The 24,761-nt window shown below is 32.5% G+C and overlaps 1 protein-coding gene across 4 annotated transcripts; it reads right to left on the bottom strand.

Annotated features, from left to right (window-relative positions):
* Positions 1–1,417: 1,417 nt before the first annotated feature.
* Positions 1,418–24,543, bottom strand: LOC123005697 (potassium voltage-gated channel protein eag). Of its 4 annotated transcripts, none has more exons than XM_044399563.1 (10): positions 24,089–24,543; positions 12,454–12,687; positions 11,834–11,842; positions 7,682–7,813; positions 7,512–7,633; positions 7,026–7,421; positions 5,549–5,972; positions 4,461–4,660; positions 3,895–4,147; positions 1,418–3,848 (listed from the first exon to the last, which is right to left on the bottom strand). In XM_044399563.1, exons 1-10 carry the CDS (start codon positions 24,165–24,167, stop codon positions 2,506–2,508), a joined length of 3,192 nt encoding a protein of 1,063 aa, XP_044255498.1. In that variant the 5' UTR covers positions 24,168–24,543; the 3' UTR covers positions 1,418–2,505. The 4 variants fall into 4 exon arrangements, with proteins under 4 accessions (XP_044255498.1, XP_044255497.1, XP_044255500.1 ...); XM_044399562.1 differs by lacking the exon at positions 11,834–11,842 and adding an exon at positions 10,328–10,339; XM_044399565.1 differs by lacking the exon at positions 11,834–11,842.
* Positions 24,544–24,761: the final 218 nt, after the last annotated feature.

Below are 24,761 nucleotides of genomic sequence, written 5' to 3'. Positions count from 1 at the left end.
TTTAAATTAAAGGACACAACAATTTCGAGTTATTCCCGGAGGTCTATGCCAACAGCGCAATTACATAGATATGATGTAGTTACTTACTTGCTAGAGCTCTGTAATATGTCCTCGGTTTTGTCTAATGAGACAGAAAACAAAAGTTTTATTGAGATAACAAAAATTAAATTAAGTTGAATCAGAAGCTACTTTCTGTGATTTGTGTTCAGCAGAGTTCAATAGATTTTAAATATTCACTTTTAAATTAAAGCAATATTGACGAGTAATTTTTCTGTTTACTGTGAGTGTGAAAATGCAGTCGTAGATTTAATTAATATTCCATTATTCAAAACGTTGTATAATATGAAAAAAGCTGACAACCCAAACCGAACGAAAGCCACTTTCATCCGGCTCATTTCCTCTTATTAACATAAAAACTTGTGCGATAAAAGGATTGAAATAGATCCACTAAAAATATTTACTCTTCATTGAACCGTAAAAAACAGCAATAAAACGTCTGCATCTTCAACAGCTCATCTATTTCTACTGAAAATTTCGACTTGACTTAGGCACTTGAACTCGAATTTTTGTGTTGGTTCATTAAATTTAATTATTGTTCAAATTCTTAATTAAAGTTTAACGTTACGCACTAGCGAGCACTTTAGTGAAAGTAGGTTGAGCTGGTTGTTTAAAATTGGTCAGAGACATACGTGACGTCGCTAACAAACTGCATACTTTACTTCCTATTCTCCAAAATTGAGCGAACATTTTTGTTTCTTATAGACCGGAATAATCTCTACTAAATCCTGCGGAAAAAAAAAACAGGAGAGACGCTCATTTTATTATTCTATCAGGTAACGGGAGATACTTCGTTAGAATTATTCTCATTTACAGAAATTTAAATACTTGGCTAATTTCCAGATGCTTTTTTTATCTGCGGCTATAATAAACCCTTTAGAAGGTTTTAATTAAATCTGCATTCATTAGTTGCTACATAATTTATTTAGATTTAATTTGGACCAGAAATTGGTTGCAAGAAAGTTATTTAAAGACCAAATTAATGTCTTCTTTTTAACTGTTTTTTTAATTATTATTACCATGCCGGTAAACAACTACTCAAAAAACAATAAAGTAGTAAACCGTAATCAATGATTTTAAATTCATATTACCATTATTATGAGGATCATGATCATAAATCATTAGTTGTAAGGTCGTGAAAGGCATTAAATTATTATCTCGGAAGAGAAACAAGAGAATATTGTGCGCCATCTGCACGATGGTAGCTTAAAGTAGCATGCAAGAAACCCAAATAAATGGTTTAGATTTCTTTGTCTAAAATACATTATCACAAATTTTTCATTTTTAATTATTTTTTCCTGTAATAAGTCTGTTTACAAAGTTAGATGGGAGAAAATGACTAAAACTCGATTTGGCTGTGTATTTTCAATTGTCTTTATTGCTTCAACAGTACAATAAAAATTTATTATAATAAATATGTTCCCGCTGCGGTAAGTCCGAAAGCAAAAAACGATTTCAAATAAGAATATTAATGATGATACACGTATGAGCAAAATTAGTGCTTTCTTACATTTGTTATTTGATATTCTGATTTTGGAGGAAATAATTTTATTTTTCATTGAAATGTATTTTTGCAGAGCACTATAAGTGGTTTCACTTTATTAAAAGTGACGTAAAATCAATAACAATAAATATTGGAAAAACAAAAACGTAACAAATCACTTTAGATTAGCTGGACATTTGAATACTCCTAATTGAATATAGAAATGTACATTTTATCTTATTTAACGTTTCATTTCTTTTAAAGAAACTTTGTTTAGAAATAAGTAGGAGTAGTATATTGCTAATGATATATGTTACCAGCAACAACGTAAAACTCTAAGATACAAATAATGTTTTCGTTGTAAAATATCAACAATACAATTCATTTTGTAACAATAAAAACTGTAATTATATCTCTAAACTTAACAATGAAACTGTTAAAGTTGCTGGCAAAATTCTGTACAATCTGGAGATAAATTTCTTAAATTTATATCTTGAATAATTTACAATCCTATAGTTGAGAAGTTTAAAGTTCGGTTAAATATTTCTTTCTTCATTGAAAACAAATTTAAACTTCTCTTTACTTTTGCAATATTACTTTTGGTGTTTATAAATATAGAGCGCTAGTAGCGTGAGTTTTACAAACTACTATAAAAGCTCTTAGTTATAGAGCACAAGGCAAGTGTGGCCAAAAATCCATGTAATGCTAATCATTAATTTAATGACAGACGTGAGATTATGGCCGTTTTTGTAATTATTTAAGCTATCGTTAAATTCCTGTTATTTACATATTATTAGAAAACAATAAAACATGCTTCAAAGATGAATTCTAGGTGAAATGTGATCAATTTGATTTGTACAATAGAATCTAATGCGACTTGACAGCCCTGCTGTTCAAATTAAGGCGAAACGAAATCTACTCTTAGTGGCAGGCGAAACTATCCTATAAAAAATCACTAAAATTTGCTAAAGAAAGTCCTTAGGTTTGCGAGAGGACGGCGTGAGCACTGGCTCATCCAGCATTTTGGTTGTTTCGGTTGGACTCGTTGCTGAACTTTCAGGAGATGTAACTTTCCCACTACTAGGGGTAGGGATTTGAGGCGCCGTACCTTTAATCCGAGTTTTCGAACGCCTTTTTCGTAAAATAATAGGCCCTAATCCCGTTCCTTCGGACGTACTAGGTCGAGGCATGAGTTCGGTAGGTCTTTCCGGTCCTGAGCCGGCACTGGAAGACTTTGGTTTAGGTTCAGAATCGCCCTGAGGTGAACTTGAACCACTTTCAGGAGTTATCCGCTTAACCAACTCCGTCAGCAACTCTTCCATCCTGTTCATCTTCTGGTTAAGTCTCTGAATCTCCAACTTAACGTCAACTTTAAAATCCATCAAGTTTGTCATCAACTCCTTGTATTCAGGAGGTGCTATAGGGTCTGGCAGCGGCGTTTGGTACATTGAAGCAGTCGAAGGATCCCTCAAACCACAATCATAACTCTGCATCTTTCTTAGGGATAAATTCCGGGAGTGGTGGTGTTGCGGCTCAACTTCTACCATTTCCTCGATTGTGTCCTGTCGAGTGATTCCGGGTGACGAATTTGTTGAAACTTTTTGTAACTTGGGGAAAACTTTATTGCCGGAACCTGGAGTTGGTTGACTCCCTGAACTACCCGAAGATGAGGAACTCGGTCGCTCTTTCATCGTGTCCTTAGCACTGAGACTTCTAGTGAAGGCTTGCTGAGCTGGAGTTGAACTTTCTGATCCTGAGTCGAGACTTGCCGATCCTAGGAGTCGGCCCCACTTGCTTGCTCGACCTGCTGCAGGTCTGGCAACTGTTGTTTTGACACCACCACCACTACTGTCGTCTTTTTCCGCCACTGATGACAATTTCGTCGTTGACATTACACGTGTCATGGCTTTATCACCAGACTCTTCGCCTTTTTCAACATCGGATGAGTGTTGAGAGTTTGCAGTAGATTGTTGTTGGCTTCTATCTCTTCTAAATTTGGAGAAAATTTTGCGAACGAGGTGATCCTGGTTTTGGTCTAATTGCGGCTCGTTTTTTCTCCTTTCTGCCAGTTCTTTCTCTCTTTTGACATCCGCGACTTTTCGGAATATCAAACGATGCCTTAGGTTGTATGTTAAGATTAAATTTCTAGCGAAGCTATTTGCGAAAGCTTGATAAAAGTCCAACACTTCTAAAAGCTTGTCCCTTTTTATCGTATGTAAATCACAGTATGTTAAAGCACGCACATTTGCCGCGGACTGTCCTACAGCGTTATCCTTCCAAAAGGAGTCACCGAAAACGTCGCCTTTACCTGAAAAAAAGATTACATAAATGCTTTCTTTGTAATCAAATCTCACCTAAAATTGCTACCACTTCGTCATCTTGTATCACTTCAAGTGATCCAGTGACAATGAAACAAAGTGAATCGATGGACTCTCCAGTGTGATAAAGAAGGTCACCGGGAGCCGAATGAGACATTGTGAAATGCATTGCTAACGCACGGAGACATCCATCAGAAGCTAGGCGAAAAGCTGGATGCTCGTTGAACACTTTTCGATTTAAATGGACGCAAATATCAGCCTTCATGTCCTTAGGACAAAAATTCAATACCTACAAAAAATTTCAGATTAAACCACCGAAGTGTTAAGGCAAGCGGTTTGTTGCTTATTAAAAGGCAGCATATGGTAACAATACGCGCCTTGTAATAAACTTTGTTTTCGAGTCGTTTAAACAAGTCTCTTATCAAAAATTAAAATTTTTCCTTTAGAGAGAGAAAATATTTGGCCTGAATAGCAATAAAGTGAATCTGCATTTCAATGATAGCAAACAAGGCAATTGTTCATGTCAAAACAAGAAAATAGTCGATTGGGATTAAATTGATTCGGCCGAAAAAGGGCGTGTAGAGAATGAAATAGTGTAGTACCTTGTCTTGATCGAGCCCTTTGGTCATAGCCCATGTTGAAACGACATAATCCATTACTCGTTCTGACAAGGCTTTAGGGACTTCGTGGAGTTTCATGAACTCCCTTACGTTGTTCAGCATGTCGTGGTATTTAGCCGTGGCTGAAGTCATCTGCTGAATTATTGTCGTCACGTGACCGAAGATTGTTGCATACAAAAGAGCTGCAAAAGTGGGGTTTAAGTTTGAGATGCAACGAAAACTGATCTTTGATTATCATTTAATTAATGAAATGAAATGCCAAAATTATTTTAATCAAATTAAAACAGATAGAATGCAGGGGGGATTCTTTATTTGAGCCAATAAATACTGAAAAATTGACTGGAATCAAGCCAAAAATAAAATTTTAGTGTGTGCTTTCCATGTTTCACTGATTATTGTTTTTGGAAAACAAATGAAATTAGTTGTAGTTTTAAAGGTGTCAACGATTATTTCAACGCTAAATGTACCTTTGGTAGATACTTGAAGACTAAGCAAATATTTGTCATTTAATTTGGATTATAATACAATGAGAAAGTTGACTTTACTTTATGAGGACGTTTACTATCCTCGTACATCATGAGAATTGAAACATTCATTCCAAAATGTAAAGAAAAAGATCTGCAAACATTATTTCACTGCAGCAGTGAAATGTCAAATATTGATATTAGCAGGAAACACTTTTTTCTTCGTATTAATCAAACCGATGACTGAAACTAGAGCTAAAAAATCTTTTGTTTAGGTTTCGGTTTATTAAATTTCATCAACATAAATATGAAAAGTTGCAATTGTACCGAATGCAAGAAAAAGTTAGAAGAATTATTGCTACTTAAGTTTCTAACATCACGGTAGGAAATAATTTCTATCTCTTAATTTACCAACTTTGGCGTCTTGTGACATATTATTCACTTTATTATACTTTAAAATTTATTCCGCACTTTAAAATATATAAGGAAACTTTTATTGTCGTACAAATTAGGAATGGTTGATTCAAATTTTGCAATATGCTGACTTTAGTGTGCGTTCAAAATTGCAATCACTAGTTGATTATAAAACAACAAGCAAAAAATTACCAGCAATGATCATCATGCAAATAGTGAAAATCCTCTCGTTGTCCGTTTCGGCAGCCACGTTTCCGAATCCCACCGAGGTCATACAAGTCATGGTGAAATACAACGCCGTCACATACATGGTCTTCCTCGAGGGACCATTTATTAGTTCTGGCGTATTGGTGTCATTTGGCCACACGTACGAATAAGGACTTTGCGTTATATTCGCCAGTTTCCAGAGCCAACTATACTGGACACCATTATCAGCGTCCGAGCGTCCTATGGAGTACCATATGCAAGCCAGCCAATGTGCCACCAACATATAAAAGCACAAAAGCAGGATGAGCATTGCAGCTCCGTATTCCAAGTACCGATCCAGTTTACGGACAACACGACCCAATCGTAACAATCTTACTACTTTCAGGGCGCTGAAGAGGCTGCCAATGCCCTGAAAATGGCACAGACCATCAAGTTTACATTGACAGAAATCTTTTAAACTAGTTTTTGCAAAGAAAGCAAAGTTTTTATATTTCATATTGTAAGAGATAAAAATTATAAGTTGGCCCTTAATCACCCGTAATGAGTTCTGAAAATTAAAAGTTGAGATAATACATTGTTGAAGGAACTTAAACACATTTCAGTTTATGGCTTTTTTGAAACAGCGTTACCTGATTAATGAGTTTTTCGTGAAGAATTTAAGTCTCTTTTAACTCGACTTGCTCTAGAACGAAAACACTTCTTGATTAATTTGTCGGTAAATTTATTTTTATTAGATGCTCTCTATTTTACACCAAATCTAAGCTACACTAGAAAATTATGATATAATAAAATACCAAGTAATATATCAAAAACAAAAATTTAACAAAATAATTAATTAAACTTAGCAAAATATGGTATATAATATAAAACCTGAAATAACTGAACGTAAATAATGTTAGTACTGGTCTTGTGGAGAGAAACACAAAATAAAAATACTAAAATATCGGCTGTGAAATAAATACATGACACATAAGCAAGAGACATGCACTTTAAGAGTTGGAGCTTTCGCAAAACACGAACTAAAGCTTTTATGTCCAACTGGTAAAATTATTTTTCTTTTCTGAAGAAATCAACATCAACTTTTTGTGAGAAAGTAAACGCTAGTCTTTCTCGATTACTTCTGGAGTAATAAATTGTTCTACACCTCGACTCCTGAAATGTGAGGAGCTTTTTCGCTCTCTTCTACAAAATCGTTTATCAAGTACGTAATTTAGAAAAAAAGTCTTGTCTTGTCCCTCAGGGAGCTCGCTTCTATACGTGTCTAAGTAAACAAAGCGATTTGTTATTTATGCTTGATACTGAATGTGAATTACGCAAGTGTGAAGTTTAGTCTTAACAGGTGTTGATATTTGAAGAGAGTTTTAAGTGTCTCTGGAAAAATCGCATTTTGCGATTAGGGCACTTGATCGGTGGTTATCGTAAAAGTTGAAGTAGATATTGTAAAAAATTGTAATCTACTTACGTCCTCGTCATGATCAAAGGCGTTGAAAACATCGTAAGGCAGACAGCTCAACAAATCGATGATGAACCAACTCTTTAAGTAGTTCATCCTGATAACTTTAGGATCGGAAACGACTTCCCCGCCAGGTCCAACAAAAGTCGTGTGAAAGTTCAAAACAATATCAATGAAGAATATCACATCAACGATGGAATCCACAACTAGCAGAGACACATCTTCGGAAGTTTTGTTCTTGAAAGCCACATTGTAAGGGACCATAATGGCCGTATAGAACGTTAGACATAGGATGATCCAGTCCCAGATGGCCTTGAAAGCGCAATAATGGAGTAAGATATGGGGCGGAGTCTTCGGGGCTTCCTGGCGATATTGCGGCATTATATCTGCACTTAAACTCATCATCTAAACAAAAATAAAACAGAAACAAAATCCCAAGCAGCATGGAACGAAAATGCAATCAATGAAGTTTCATTTTTGGTAGATTTGACTGACTTGTGCCAGGTGTGACTGCTTCGTGGTGTCTTTCAAGTTGGGTAGATGAGAGGAAAACTGAGACACTAAAACGGACCGACTTCGAGTCACAGAACGAGCCAATTTCGCAAACTTGGATAAACCTAAAGCTGAAATATTCAATTTTTTCCCAAGCAATTTCGATGAATTACCTCCTTTGGTATCGTCCGTTTCGATAGGCTGTTTCAAGGCCGTTATGTCCCGAAATGTTAAAAGGAACAAAACGACCAAATCTCGTTCGTTCTTTATGGGAGAGATCTGCAGGAGTAGCCATAATGGTGTTTCTAAAACAGATAAGCTTCCGTTTAAAACACAAACATTTCAACCCTAACTTGATTTTTACAATACTGTTTTGCTTTCTGTTTTAAGCTGCCAAACTATTAAAGCTGTAAATACTACAATTTAAAACTACTCTATTAACTAGCTGGTTGTGTAGCTTTTCGTGCTGTGTAAACTTTAATTTGGAGATTTGTCTTTGAAACTTATTAAAAATTGTCATTTTAATAAGTTTAGGGTGCTTTATTACATCAGAGAGAACACAAAAAATATTAAAAATTCAAATTCAAGGTACGAAAACATCGACAAATCAGGCAAAATATTTCGACATTAATCTCATGCCGGGTTTGGGAAATTTGAAACTTCAGAATAATTAACACAACTTGGATATTAATTTAACTAAATTTACGGCAGCATTCCTAATTAACAGAGGTATTCCCAAAATATACTCATACGTACGGCGACGCCTTTCAAAGTAATAGAAATCAAAATTCCATCGTTAAAATTATATTTTATGTGTGAAAACTAAGCAAGAATTTGTACATTCGCGCATTGAATTTGATGAATAATCCAGTTTTACATTTACATTCCATTTCTACTTAATACTATGTATGAAACATGCTAAAAACCAAACTCTAAAGTTGCAACTAAGTACGTGTTGTTATTCTTGCAAAACACCATAAAAATCTTAACGACCTGCAAAAATCCTTGATTTATTCTCTTATGCGATTACATTAGCACTCCACTAACTGCAAAATCGATAGATATCCACTTTAGAAGAATTATGTTCCAGTAAAAAGACGAATTAATAATTTAAATATATGGTCAAAAATATAACGTATGTGAACGAAAATCCATATTATTTATGTATATTCCAAGCGTATGTCAATGCATGTTTGTTTCTAATTGATTTGTACTGTTTTGAATACATCACACGGGTGATAAATTTTGAATAAAGGAGCAATTTCAATGCCTTTGGGGTATCATTTTAGTTTTTGATTAAATGTTGCATCACACAAACACAATATAAAAAAGAAGAGAAGAGACTTCAAAATTTACATTCATGCTTAAAGTCACTAAGAAGCTGGTTTAGAAAAGTAAATTTAAAATTTTGAAATACAATAATACAAAATTAAGTTATAAATTTCTACTAATTAACTAGTTAAGAATAGGAAAAATTACTTATCATTCTTTCTGTCTCCTTATTGTATATGCAAGCCGCATCTTAAATAGAAATTTAGTTAAAAATAATTTTAATCAAACAGTGTTTAAAGTAAACAATCATTTAAATACACTAATTAAGCCAATATTTGTATATATGTACAAAATAAATAAAAAGCTAAGATGCAAGTGAACTAAACAATAATTAAGATAATCTTAAAATGTGAGAATTTTTGTTACCTTTGTGAATGAAATCATTGATTTGGTTGACCTTAGCAATTTATCAAAGCATCATGAATAATAAATTTCAAGGACAGAATCATTACTTGTTTTGTAAGCCTTTTTTAGAGTAAATACAGATTAATATTATAATTTGATTTAGCTAATCAGCAAGCAGCGGTTAGAATATGACATTTCTAAAACTTCCTTTATGGTTCCGTTGCATGAACTATCCTTTTAAAGGATTAAACCTAATATTATTCTGAGAAGAAAAAACAAATAATGTGCGTGAATCACGCAATGCGCATAACGATCAGATTTTTTCATAGATTCCTTGAACGAGATTTTCCAGTGCACTTTTGTGTCGCAAATAATTAAATACAAAGTCAATAGAACGGCAATAAACGAAACGTAAAATAACCAAATTACCCATCTGATAGCATATTCTTTACGTTTCCGGAATGAAAAAATTACATTTTGTTGGGAGGCATGATCTCGAGGGATGAATACCAAATGCCTGTTAGCAAACATGGATGTGAAATGCCGCTCACAATATGTACGTTAAAATTCCACAAGTGCACTCATTTCAAATTGATTATCAATTTTTTAGCGAATGAACTTGTGTTTCACTGAGGAATACAAAGTAGGGTTGCAATTAGGTGTAAACAGAGATTAAAAAGCGTGGCTTAATTTCATTAATTTTAGTTCCGGTTGCCAGTTTTTATTAAGAAGGTTAACCAAACCATACCAAACTATTCGTCTTGCCTGATGCGGCAGCAAGCGCGATTTATCAATTTTGTTGCCTCAGCTTCATGCTAAGAACTAGCAACAATAATTATTTACAACATGCTTAATATAATTATTGAAATTTGTTGTTATTGTCTTATCGAAAAAAACATGCAAAAGTTATCTAAAGCCTTTTTAAATTTTTTCGGTTTTTTCTCTTGAAAGTTACATCCAGAGAATGGTTTGCAAAAAGCGATAGTTAGAGTGAAAGTTTAAGGAAAAATCTCGTCGTAAAGAGAAATGTCTAAAAGAAAAGTAAACTGAAAAAGATTCAAATTCTACAAAGCGTAAATGTTACAGAAGAATTAGGGAAATTTTATAGCCTGAAAATGTGAGAAATTATTGTAACTACATACCTTCTGGAGTGCCTGTAGAAAAAAAATAAAAAAATATTTTTAATCAGTGCTTTTTAACCTGTAAATTAACATATATTTAAACCAAGTTTTTAACGTTTTAATTACTCCAATTCGAATTTAAACATGTTTATTTGTCTTCTCTTTCTTATTCAACGAGCGCTCTTGAATTATTTATCAAGTCTTTTTTGCACACGATTGTACATTATTTAGACCAAGATTCACAAACAAGCGAAAAGCCTTGAGATTGCTTTGCAGTTTCAGAACTAGAAAGTGATTTTTTTATGGATGTAACTGCAATTTCAATAATTCAGCATTTTTATAGATTATCGATGGTGAGAGTTTCGGTGTAAATAATAAAATATTTATCCTGGCGCATCCACCAAAACTCAATGCCATCGTAAATGCAATTTACGTCCGAATTATCAACGGCTCGTTATTGTTGCCAACAATATCGACGTAGTTTCCTGCTTCGTATTTATTACCAAGCTTATGTTTACTTTAACCATAGGCGCCAACATTAAAACTGACAGGGGTTTCGTTGTTATAACTTGTCAGAAGCGATAAATCCGAAAATCGATCCAAAGGCGAGATATTGCAAGAAGTGCACTGTAAGTACAATGACACTGTGTTTACTTAACTCAAGGGTCAAAGCCGGAGAAAAGTAAACTTAATTTGTGATGAAGAAAAATAGCTGATAGTTTCGTTTTAAAATTGAGTTTAACTGCCCAAAATTGTATGATATGTTTTGATTTGTTTATTTTTAAAAACTGCAACGCTAAAAGATTATTAAAAAGTAGTAAAAACTGCATGTTTTAGAAAAACAAAAAATAATTTGAAGATAGCATAATAATATAAAATCAAAATAACCAGTGATTTGAATAAGCAAGATTATTATCCTTGTGCGTCAATAATAGAATTTGAAATAAAATATAACAAGTTAAAATTTGTATTGTTTGTTTTGTAAATAAAAAATAAATAAAAAAAAGTGATATTGTAAAGATTTGTATAAGTCGGCGCCTAGATTGATCAGAATTAGCTACATTTTCCAAGAAACAACAATGCAGAATATGCCAACGCTACACATTTATTTAACATTAAGCGAACTGACATGAAGTGAATAAAATAAAAGGCGAGTAAAAATAACGAAAAAGCATAGATCGACAATTTTACCACATTATTCAGGGTACAATTACATTTCGAACTGAGTGAAAAGTGATGTGAAGAAACTACCATAAACTAAGGGTATTATCGGAGGTTGTAACACCGCTCTACACACCCCTTTTCACAACCACCATAATAAATAAAATATTTTTTTTATAATTCTGGATCCTCCCTACTTGAAAGGTGTTCAGATCATGCAAACGTGTCCATTTTAATTATATAAGCAACTAAATTTTCACTAAACATGACAACATTCAGCCAGTTGCAACGAAACATCGAATACTAAACCCATTCAAAATTGTTTGAATTGATAATTTTTCTGAGAAAATACTGAAAGCTACATACCTTTGTTTTCTATACAGAACATGCGCGGTGCAGGAGAACGGACCGGGGCAAACACACAGTTATAGTTAAGTATAAAATATATATTTAAACAATTAATTCTACGTAATTTTATTTAAGACCGTGTGTACTCTAACAATTCCTTAAAATGTAAATGTAATTAAGAGTCACATTTCACGAGAAATAAAGTTAAATACTCGTAGTTTATTGCTAATTAATAAAATTTGCCAGTGTTTAAAAGCCCAGCGCCAAAGTTTCATTGTACGGAATATTTCACGGTGAAAATAAAGCGCCAAAGCTGTTAGGTAAAAGCTTTTGGCGTGGCTTTTTAGTAATTAAAGTGTATTTCCGTTTGACTGAAGAAACTTTCTATAAAATAATGAAACTGAATTGCATGTTATGAGTGGTTATGCAAAAATAAATAATAAATTCTAGCTACTTTTGATTGGTCCAAGTGTCGTCCTTGCATGTCTCAATAAAAATGCACTTGTACCACTTTGTATCATTCCTTCATTAAGTCCTTATCATAAAAAAGAAAAGCACAGACTGGCTAAATGGCAATAATATATGTATTATAATTTCTGTATTAAAATTAAACAATAAAGAAAAGTAGCGACACTTACTATTTTTCTTGTAGAGGAGGATCTCAAACTGATCGTACAACTGATGTTCCAGAACGTGGTCTATTCTACTGATTGTCTCCTTGTCGGTAAGTTCGCCGAACATAAAGGCACACCTGCAGGATTTTTGCATGACTTCCGCTCGATTATAACCGGAAATCTTGCAGAAAGACTCGTTGCAATATACTATCGGGTAGTCGACTATCTGTGCGTTTGCCAACAGGAAACTGCTGTCAGCTGTAACAGTTTTCAGTTTTATTAACAAAAATTAAACCGAAAATGTAAGGTGATAGATGGCAGAAAAATCGTATAGAGACTAATGGTTGTTCAAAACGAAATTGCTATTGATGTCTCGGTTTGATTAATACTCCGCTGCTATTTTTCTTACTTTCAACCGTTTTATTACGATTTGAACAATCATTCAAAAGGACTAATCTACTGTTTCGTGACGCTTTCAAGCACGCATCTTGGTCAAGGACAATGCAGAAATTTTAACATTATTTCTCTTTTTAAGGCGTGAAGTAATTAACGAAATTCTTTACATTTTTTGGCCCTAGTTAAGCGATTGAATTAAGACAACTTAAGGTAACTTAATGCAATTAGACATTGTTGTAATTCATTAATATTATTATTTTTGTTATATAAATAAAAATTTTGATTGCATTAAGTTATTTCTCTTTTGTTAGAAACATCTAATCATAGAATCCGTGTATCAACTTGTTACAGGAAGCTGTAAAATGATTTTATCATTTTATACCTTAGATAAATAATATCACTTGTAAAGAATAAAGAAATCACCTCATAAGACCATTTTTTACAGTAAAATTGTTGACTCTGCCTTTATTCAAGTTAATTTTAATTTGACAAAGCTATGGACTAAAAGAATTAATAAATATTAAGTGTTTCTATGACTTGTTCAAAAAGACAATAAATAATTATGCTGCATTAAACGATCAATTGGCTTTTTTGATTATAATGGTGGATGCGCCGGGTTACTACACAATAATATCTTAATGTAAAACTTATTCCTGCATTACCGGTTTTAAAATAAATAATAAGCAATAAAAATATATTGTGTGTTGTGTCAAAAATGGTATCTAACGTTTATTTTTATTAAGCGAAATTTATTATTTTTTCAAAAAACGGTAAATGCCAATAAGAGTAAAGTTATTTTTGTTTTAGGGATAAGTATTTTACATTCGTTTACATAATTATAAAATTTTTAAACAAAACAAAAAGGCATAATCTTTGTGAAAAATCGATTGCGAGTATAGAGTTGAGAATTTCCTGTGGCAGGCCTTTGATGTGGAGTTTGGCAGAACCACACGTTTAAGTTCATACCCGAGTGTGCATTGTACCTTCTAAAGTTTTATAACCCTTTAAAATAATCAATAAAAAGTATCATCAACGTTAAAAAAAGTGATAAAACAAAGTTCATTATTTAAAAGTTTTTAAATTTCTTTCTGTGATTTCTCGGTTCAGTAAATCTCAAAAAGTAAAAAACATGTTCTGGAAAATTTTGTTTTGTCAAGATTAGTTGTCGTACAAAATCTAATTTACACTCTTTATTTTACAACAAAAGAAGCACTCAGACGGCGAAAAATGCTTAAAGAACGTTCACTGAACCAGTAAGTTTATTTTTACAACGTTATTACACTTTTCTACCTAAAATCATCAATGTAAAAATACTAGGAGTATCCTAGAAATAAACGAAAAAATAAACAAAAAATTTAGAACTCATCTTTAATCGATATGTTTACATTCGATTAAATATTCCCAAGCAAGCTAGTCAAATATTTTGATACAATTTCCAATACAACGGATTAAGAGGGAATCACTTAAAATTTTCAAGTACTTCAACTAAAGTATTGATATAACGAGTCAAGATTCCGCTGATAGGCTAAGCTTTCACCGATAGCAACCGGAAGTTGAGTTCTAAAGATAACCGCAAAGCTCGACCTTGATGAAAACACGTAAGGTCAACTAACTTTATTGCATTTCTATTACTCTCCACTGAAAAAAAAATCTCTGATTTGTTTGTTATTTTTCAATTCGAATGGTATCATAGATTGGAAGATAAACTAGTGTAAAATGAGGTTAGTTTATTTTTTACGCTTGCTTTATAAAGGAAATAAGTTTCGTTATCATCGAAAATAACAACAATGTACTATTGTGTAAATTCTCCACAACCATTTTACGTAGAACATAAAACTGAATTGTTTGGTATATTGGAACGGCATGGCGGGTCTTTCCGCTGTAATAGTTTCGTGGTAGTGCCACAGAGATCGAAAAAAAACTCATGACAATAATTTTAAAACGAATTACAAAACACGGTGCTTTGATCGTCTGCAAAAGCTGCTTTTTACCGAGGAGTCCTTCAGGATAAAAGTAAAGTGAAATGCTCTTTCAGCTGAAGTGTCATCCAACAGAATTATTAGATTTTTCGTTTATCTACTTATTGATTGTTATTGGTAGATTGTGCGACTTAATTTAAAATGTCATAGGCATTGACAAAATGCTACGATATTATTAAATCTACTATGAAGCGCATGAATGTTTAAGCAAGTGAATAATCAATAAAAAATTTACTTCCACACATTTTTAACTGTCTTCTTAATAATGACTTTTATGTTTAATATTTATAAATCAGATAAAAACATAAATTACAAGTAATAAGAAAACTTAGTAATCCGTAAGTATATTTAAGCCAACTCATGAAGTTTTCCGCAAGAATTTATCTACTTTCTGTGATAAATGATATGTCAACAGAAACAAAAAGTCTCATAGCAAGATATAACAAGCAGAAGTTTTCCAAAGCAGACATGCTTTTGATTGCAATGTTCTAATTACAACATTAATAAAAAATGTACACACAGTACACATAAAAAAATATTTTTTCTATCATTTATGTAAACAACATAATTTAATGCACATATTCATCAATCATCAACTTGTAGCTAGGGTCACTAGTGTGGAATCTCAGGTCATAATAACTCGTCTTCTCAAATGGAGCATGACTTTACGGATACCAAGTAAACAAAGCTTTACTTTAATAAACAGATAGGTAGAGTAAATGCATTCTGACTCTCCCAACAAGCGTAATTAGCATTCTGGATTACATTCCCACAAAATGCCGCACCTAATATAGCTTCATCAAACACTGTTTTCACACCCATTTTAGTTGCAAATAATTTTTTGTGTTATTGGTTATTAATTTATCAAAATCAAAATAAGATTTTCCGATTTTTCACTGATATATAAAACGACAATCGAGTTCTTTGAGGAGTGATAATTAAAACGTTGCTTTGTAACGATGAGACCTTGTCATCTTGATAGTAGAACCTCTTTATACCATTGTGAAGCAGAATGAAAAAGCTTCCGACTTGGAAGTCTATAGAAAAGACTTCATTTTTTTTTTAAATTAAAGAATCAAGTGAATGATATTTTTCTTATTTTTTAGGTATAATAACCAAAATATACAGTTACATTTTTACAAAACATATGTTTTAATAAAGAAAACCTGTGTTGAACCTTTTTTATGTGTGTAACCTGGTTTCATTCTTTTAATGCAAGACAGCACTCAGCTATCGATTCCTTAAAAGCTTCGTTTTTTAAAGATGTTTCCCGAGAACGTTTTAATAACGAAACCAATTTTCTATTATTAAATTATTTTTACGCAAAAATGAAATCATTCAAAAACTTTAATTTCCGTTCATTTTTTTGTGGAAAATGTTGGTTATTTAAATTACCTGTTGAAGTATTGTTTAAAATTTTCTTTGTCAAGTTTTTGGTTGGCAGTTAAACAAAGGGTTGAAATATTTCGTAATCTTAGCAATCTTGATGGGGGTGCACACGCAAATCAGTTCTGCTAATGTAACAAAATGAGTTTGTTTTTCGCTTGAAGTAATATGATATACTTTTACGGCGACACTTCTCTATAAAGCATCGAATTTCGGGTCGATTCATTAGCATCGATGCCGCAATAATGCTGCAACATTTCCATTGTTGACCGCAAAAGGCCAGTAAGTCTATTAAAAGGCTAAATAAATTATCCGAGGAATAGTCTCGGCTTAATTAAAACGGTAGGTTTGTTATTTTTGTTCACACATCCTGTGGGAATATGACGTGCCTTTATCAAACATACGTCCAATTTATTGCTCCAATAAAAATTTACGAATTATTCGGTCTGTCTGTGCCTTCATTTTTGCTGTCCGGGGAACCAAAATTAGATAAAAATCACTCCAAACTATTTATTTTAAATTTAATTAAAGTTTTATGCAAATTGTTGTCCATTTTTCGACGCTCTCGTGACGCAAAAAACTTGAATAATAATTTACTGCATTTGGTTATACTCCCCAACTCGCTTTAAAGATTGCTTATCAAATAAATTATTCACCAAGTGAATTGTAGTTAGGCTCTAGGAGTAGGTAATGGAAAAATAAGTGGAGAATGTAATGCATTATCCTAACAATGTTATTATGTCAAGTTTATTGTTTCTTATCTCAGATTAAATGTCAACTTTACTGTTGTTTTCTGTTATTTGTTGAAAGCTAAATCTAAATAATTTTTTATTAAATGTGTGAAAGCCGTTGATAAAAAAAATGATGAAAAATTCAAGGAATCGATTTTGATTTGTATCTTCTTTTATTTACGCTTGGTGGCCACCAAAAGTTTATCGAGATCCTAATTTTAAAATCTAAAAGAACGAAAAACACGGGAGATAAAACAGCAGTAAACCTACCTAAGCTGTTTCTTTTTTGCCTACGTAAACCGCTTTTTCTTGATATTAAAAATTATTTATTTACAAAACACCTGGAATAAACTTCAAATTGCTTTATAAATATTAATAAACACCTTTAGTTTGAAACAAAAGTTTTATAAATCAACATTTTTAAATGTTAAATGTAAACGGGTATTCGGTTTGCTTTTGTAAATACCATTGTTTGAAATTTTATACAAATAGAGTTTTATATTAAAATGGTGTTTTTAATCAGTAAAACTAATTATATATTGCCCATTTATAAATAAAATCGGTGAAAATAATAAAAACATTAATTCAATATTGTTACAAAATCGTTAAAAAAAGAATACTGCATTTATAAAGTAAATTTTCCAAACGATGAAAGAGACTTTTAAAAATAGTGTCCTGTTAAAGAAAGTGCATCGCCTTTTATAATAACTAGAGACATCCCGACGCTTCATCTAAACACTTTTTTCATTTTTAAATTGTATTTTCTTAAAAGATTGGCGACGGAGTCAGTAACCATTAAATCTTCTACGTTACTAATAAACATACGTTATTTGTAAAAAATTATTTTTGGTATCAATTTTTTTTCTTACATCACAATCTAACTAAAACTTAAGCACATAACTTAAACTTAATTGTTGTAAATAAATAATTCCACAAGACTGATTTAAAATGACTGGAAGTTCTTTTAGAGGATAAATCTTCTTTCTAAATCCATTGTCACTGAATACCGATTCAAATGGAAATAATTGTACAGAATTAAGCTTTTAATTGGAAAAGTTATCCATAGCTAAAGAAACTTAGTTGTATCGATTGCGAAAATCCCGGATTCTGGCTACCACAAACCTAATTCCACGTAATTAAAATTAATTTATTCATTAAATCAGGTCGTCCAGACTGATTTTATATAAAATGATGAGGTGCTGTTGTATTTATGGCAAGGCCTGTCGGCTCAGTAACCGAACCGAAACAATTAAAAATGAAATAAACACGTGAAATCACGCCATGTCCTGACCCAAATTAGCATTAGCGCATCGCAACCCCTCTGTCAAGAGCAACCTAATATCAAATTCCATCATCCGGAACATAACAATAAATAATTATTTTTCGCATGTAACTATATTTTCTGTCACGTGAAAAGAAATTGGAGCAAATCTAAAAATAGAAGCGACCTGTAAGTCGAGAGGGTTGCGGAACACAACGGGATAACACGAAGGAGGTCGTTCACAGCACCACCACGCCAAAAATAGAACCGAGGGGTTATATTTATATTTACAGATGCACGTTGCAATGTGCGGTGAGAGTAATGAATTGACGTCCCACAACCAGGGTTTACGCAAATCAAATATTTATAGGGCGGAAAAGTAGCACATGGGGTGGATGATCGAAGGAGCGAGTGCGTCACCAGAAACCAATTGCGACGATTGATTATTGAGGAAATAATGCAACCGGCTCTTGCACCGGTGTTATGTAATCAAGCCACTTCAAAAGAGAGAGATAATGTTAGAATAGTTTAACAAAGATTAAATTCCAATTTCAAGCGAAATGACACGTAGAATATTAGTATGCATTTTGGTGGATGCGCCGGGATAAAAACACCCAACTAAATCATTAATGCTTTCAGATTATTAATATTTATTGTTAATTAAAAATGTACTTAGAACTATTTAAATATTTAAAGTGCATTGAAGTCAGATTTTATTTTTATTGTACGAGTAAATGCTGACTGCAGTGAAGAAAATTTATAAAATGCTTATTAGGCAATTTTTTAAAATTACACTTAAAATCCTGAGTTACCTTATTAATAAATATAAAACAAAAAACAGACAATTTACACAAGTATCAGTATGCAAAAAAATACTACTAAATTATTCAGGTTTAATACAAAAACCTCAACCTATTTTTTTTTTATTTTTCATAATTTATAATGCAAAAAATGTAAAAATTATCTGATGAAAACGTGATTATTATTTTCACAATTCTGATTTTTTTTTATTTTTGAGTACCAGAGGTTTGAAAGCACCGTCAATGTAATAAAGCAGTCTCTCACCCACGCCATGAATACAAAAACTCTAACATGACACTTCAGCGTTCTCTTAAACTTCATTACAACCGTCATTAGTTCAACTTATTGACATCATTATGAACACTCAACGTTGCTCTTTTAGTTTCTGAACAAATTAAACATTCGATAATTTCCTAGATTGGAATTTAATGCTTTATTTTTCAACCTACGAGTAACTGAACAAGCAGCATATTTATAAGTTTATAAAGTGTAAATAGAAAATTTTTCACAATATTAGAGAAAAAAGGTGTTGTTTGTATCTCAAATGATGTTTAAAATTTTCGTTAGCAAATATACAGGATGCGCCAGAACTCGCGCCCTAGAGGAAAATGCCATATAAGGTAAGATACCAGGAACATGGCAAAAATGTTAAAAAAAAATTATCTATAAAAAATTCGAAGTTATGAGGTTTTAAAGTTTGCACTTTGACTTTATTTATTTCTGTTGGAAAAATAATTATCCAAGTTTTTTTGTTATAGACTATTAAAAGAGGAAACAAGGAAGCTGTATCCTAAATTGTAACTCTGAACCCAGGTTATTTGTGGCTTTTATTGGCAAAATTTTTGTCCCTTTACTAAATAATTGTAAAAAAAAACATATACAAGATCATCAGTATCATTAAATAGATATAAAAAAATTTCAATTGTCAAAATTTTTTGACAGATAGAATTTTTTAAACATTTTTTTCTTGTTCTTGGTATCGTACAGTGAAGGACAGTGAATTTCGTCCACCCAATTTCTGTGAATTCACAAAAATTCACTGTAGTCTGTGCTTTATTGTCATGATAACTGACATTCAAATACGTATTGTCAAATTTAATCAAATTCGAACATAATAAAATAAAAATTCTGGTACAAGAACGTATGTCTCAAAGACGTGGCTCTATACTTTTGGACATACCAAGGACTACCACAATTACCACTACAAATGACAAAGGTAAAAAGTAGCAAGAAGCATCGAGCATTCTGTCAACATGACAAACGTTAATCAAAATTCTGAAACGAGGTTAGGAAAACCTAAAGACTAATTTACACTTTTAATCTGTCAGGGAAATTGGGTGGACGAAATTCACTGTCCATCACTGTACCATACTTGAAAATTTTCTCTGGGGCGTTAGTTCTGGCGCAGCCTGTATATCCCACTCTAAAAAAATTAATGAATTAACGTAAAGATTATTGTAAAAGTTGTAAGCATTGTGATTGGACAGTTTAAGGTCGGCCATTATAAAGATGTAAAAAACCAATCACTTTTGATTTTTGAGTTCATTCAAAATTTAATGCAATGATTTGATTGGTCCGTTTGAGGGCGGCCATTATAACAACGTGATAAGCCAATCACTTTAGACTGGTTCGTTAATTCGATCTGCATTTTCATTCATTTAGTTAATACTTATTATTTTTAATGAAACTGTTATGTGTGTGCCCTTTATGCGCTCTGGGCTTTCTATTGTTACTATTGTGAGTACTTTATACTATACTGTGAGGGAGAATTTGCCCCTTTCGTTTCGTTTTACTAAATACCTAGTGGAAAATAAGACATTAAACTTTAAAATAGAAAGAGGAATGTTAGTGTTTTATCCATCCTGTGTGCTTAAAAACAACATAAATTGGTGACAAAGATACGAAAGTGAAAGGTTTCTTCAAAGTTGAACATTTTCATATAAGAAGTAAAACATAACCACACTTTCTTGGAGAGAGGTATGTACGAAAATACGATTTTCTACAAGTAACTGAGGCCTACATTACAATTTGCAATCTACAACCAACATTTCCTCACAATCAGTTTTGTGGTGAACTTGGAATTTAGGCACCATAATGCAAAGTAAAACAACAAAACTGTTTTTTTTTTTTAAATTGCAATATTTGCTAGCGCATATAGCTATACAAAATGGTCAATTTTTTTTTAATTTTTATAGGGCTTGAATTACGATTGTTATGATGATATAAGGGGTATGAATATTAGCTTCAAAACAGTTTTCCCCATTAAAAATGAAATTACAAGTGACCTACGTGGCGGTAAGATGTACGTCACTAGCTCTGCGTTTCTTTAATCGCATTTAAAAAAAAATAAAAAATACGTACAAATAAGTAGCGAGAGAACAAAGCTGTTTACAAATTTTAAAAAGAGATAGCGATTTGGTACGTCTTTGGAATTATTAATTGATCCACACGCATAAATTAAAAGAACGAACTTACAATTTTGGTGTCCCAATCATCTCAGAGGACCGAGAACTTCTAATATGTTTATTTCCTAACTACCCTTACAAAACAGTCCTGAAGTAAAAAATGTTGTTCTTGACAACCCATTTTTGAACCTTTATTGACTAGACTAGATAAAAAAATTCTAAAATTATGCCAAACAAATGCGAATTATTTTGATACAACGACGCAGCTTCTTATTGCTTGGCAAAATAAAAACGCGATACTTTGGGATTATTTATTTTACGTTCTTCGTTTATGAAGTTGGGTTTGCGCTTGGAATATGAAAGTGTATAAAGAATTTATTGTAAATTGGACATTTTAACATCAATCATAAATGTCAGGATTTATTCTATTTGCAAGAAAATTTTTTAGTCCTAAATATTTTATTTGAGAAAAGTTTTTAAAATAAAAATCGATCAAAGTTGGGATTATAGTGGTGAAACATAAAGAAGAAAAATATCGTGGGTTCTAAAATGAGATTCTTTTACAGTCAACAAAAAGAACAGTGGTAGGCGGAACTGAAAAATATCTTTGATCTCATCTCAATATTTAATACATTTGACTCGTCCAATAAAAGTTTTATGAAACTACGATTTTAGTACCGTATGTGGTGATGTGACAAAACATGAAGTTATTGACAACATACTGAATAATACCAATTTCATCTCTTATTATAAAGTTTAGTATTGCATAAAATGTTACTAGTGAAATTGTAGCAATATAAGTTAATGAATGAATTACTCCAATGCACTTTAATATTAATAATTTGATAATTTAATACTGAGATGTCGTTGAAACCAATAATATTAAATCAATCCGAAATTCTGTAAAAACGCTCTGCCACACCTAAAAATAGAAATTCTGAATAAGAATCATAGGTACATTATTCCTGGGATTGTAATCACATTTTGCCCACTTTTCTCGATCAATTATGAAACGGCTATTGTCCCGCATTTGTTATTCAACAACAATTGTTAAGTCACACTATAATCAAAGTTGTGTTCTAAATAGAGTTTGCAGGCAATAAATTAAAAGCTGGATTAAAAAAAAAACTCATACAATTTTGTAATTATGCATTTTAGTAAAAAAGTCTATCCTTGAACCTTGAATATTTTGTATTTGATTCCCTAGTATGTTTTGTAACAAAATATTTGTTTGGCACTGTGCCTGTCATACTGTATGTGCAGAGTATACAAACACGACGACGTGTACCGACTTAAATGTCACGAAGGTAGATTTCTTTATAAAAATTAATTTGTAAGATTTGTAAGATTAATTTGTAATTCAATGTAAAATTGAACTTTTTTCAAAGTTCGTTACTCATTAACTGAAAGTTCAATTCAAATTATCCAATTTTCTACTAATAACCGCCACTTTTCAAAGAAAGCATAAGTTTGTTCATACCTACCACAAAAATCAGAGAAACAACAAAAGAATACACCTTAAAAACTGTATTCTGATTGATGTTTTATTGTTTAAGTGGGTATTAAATTTGAGTCATTTTTAAAAACCTTACATTTTATAACTTTACATGTGAATCGATAAGTGTAAAATTGGTACATTAACCGTAAATACTGAATACTGCATCGTAAAAATGTAGACACGATGTGGTCATAAATATATTACTCTCTAACTTTTCAGTTTTAAACAAACGGTGATCAATTATGGTGGATGCGCCGGGAGAAACTTTATAAACTCTTCATCATCGCAATTTGGAATTGAGCTCATTAAAAAATAACAAATTGAGAACAACATTTTCCTCTAGAAATTCATTAAACAAATATGTCACACTTAATGATCTTACTCCATCACCTTAAATTACCCCTCAATGTGTTTTTCCCCGCGACAAATCTTGAATGTCGTCAGCAAGTGCATTCCCTTGTGATTTGCATTCCCATCTCTGAATCTTTATTATGCATCCGTGTTTTATTCAACAACCACATAGCATCGATTCCAAAACCTAAATAAAGCTCGGAAAGCTCTTCTGACACCTGATAAATAGTTGGTACGACCTCGGCTTTCATACTCCTTGTTTCTACTAACCCACATGCGGGGTATCTTACAAGGTCATTGCTGCAATGTCTAGACAACATCAACCAAGATACATTATTTGCCTTGCACACACTATTATTAACCCATTTGCAAATATCGATTATAATACACCAACTGATACGACTTCTCTTTGCATAAATGCGATTAAACTAAACCGATTTTGTGTATTGGAATTTTTTTTTTGTTGAGGTGAAGTTTAAAGGACAACAAGGTCGACGAACGCTAAAGTTAAGCTTCACAATCGGCAAAAATGAAAAATATATCAAAAGTTTTGTCATGGTTTACTAAGTGACAAATGGATCTACAAAGTCAACTTTTACGAGTCTTTAAAGAGTGTTTAAATCAAACATTGACTCGTTTCACTTGTTTGTAGCGTGTAGACATGCTACAAACTTTGCACTTTTTCAAGTCCACAAAAACAAATTGGCCTGCCGCCATTTTGGGTCATGGGAGTTCCCTAATGGTAAAATTAATTCTCCCTTAAATTAAATTACTTCCCTCTGCATCGTCTCACTTTTTAAATTTTCATTTCATTGTTTTTTCCAGCGCAAAAGTTTCGAGGAAAACCTTACGTTGCGAATTCGATCTCCTGATGATGTTTTCTAGAAATGTGTTTTGTGGGGCGACAAGGCCCCTTCTTCCTCCCGGCATTTTTGGTTTCTTCAAAAGAGCAAAGTTTTGCCTGTCATCTTGTCGTAACTGACATTGTGGTTAGTCTTTTACGATTCGTTGCGATTCAAAGAAGCCATAATCACACTAGCCGGAGTCTAAATGCCGTAACTTACGCACCATGTTATTTTTTTTCGGGGACACAAAAGTCGCACGTGCATGCTTTAAACACTAGACCGGCACTCTCGTACATATTTCCATATCTGGGTGAAAACAAGACAAATTCCGATGCTTATCACTACATTTTTAAACTTTCCTTCTTTGATTTTGTTTAAGATTTTCTTGATTTTTGCGAGCACGAAGTGAACATATTTGCACGATATGTTCCATTATACTGGCGATATAAACACGGTGCCGACCGAATATCGCCACTGAATAAACGAAAAATCGAAAACGACTTGAGCGCCAGGCGTCAGGACGCAACGGCTTCTTTTCGTACTACAGATCGGATTTTGAAGTAAGATGGGTAGATAAAAACGGACGCTTGTTATCTGCTTACTCAAACTTTGATTGTTTTTGACAATTCTGTTTCGGCTGATCACATCAGGACAATCCACTCCAGACAAACAGCTTTCA

Source organism: Tribolium madens, unplaced genomic scaffold (assembly GCF_015345945.1).
Source record: "Tribolium madens isolate multiple individuals breed KSU strain unplaced genomic scaffold, Tmad_KSU_1.1 Scaffold_20;HRSCAF=117;Tcas5.2_LG4, whole genome shotgun sequence".
Lineage (NCBI taxonomy): Eukaryota > Metazoa > Arthropoda > Insecta > Coleoptera > Tenebrionidae > Tribolium > Tribolium madens.
Note: the sequence above shows the minus strand (reverse complement) of the source record. Positions and strands in the feature narration are given on the sequence as shown.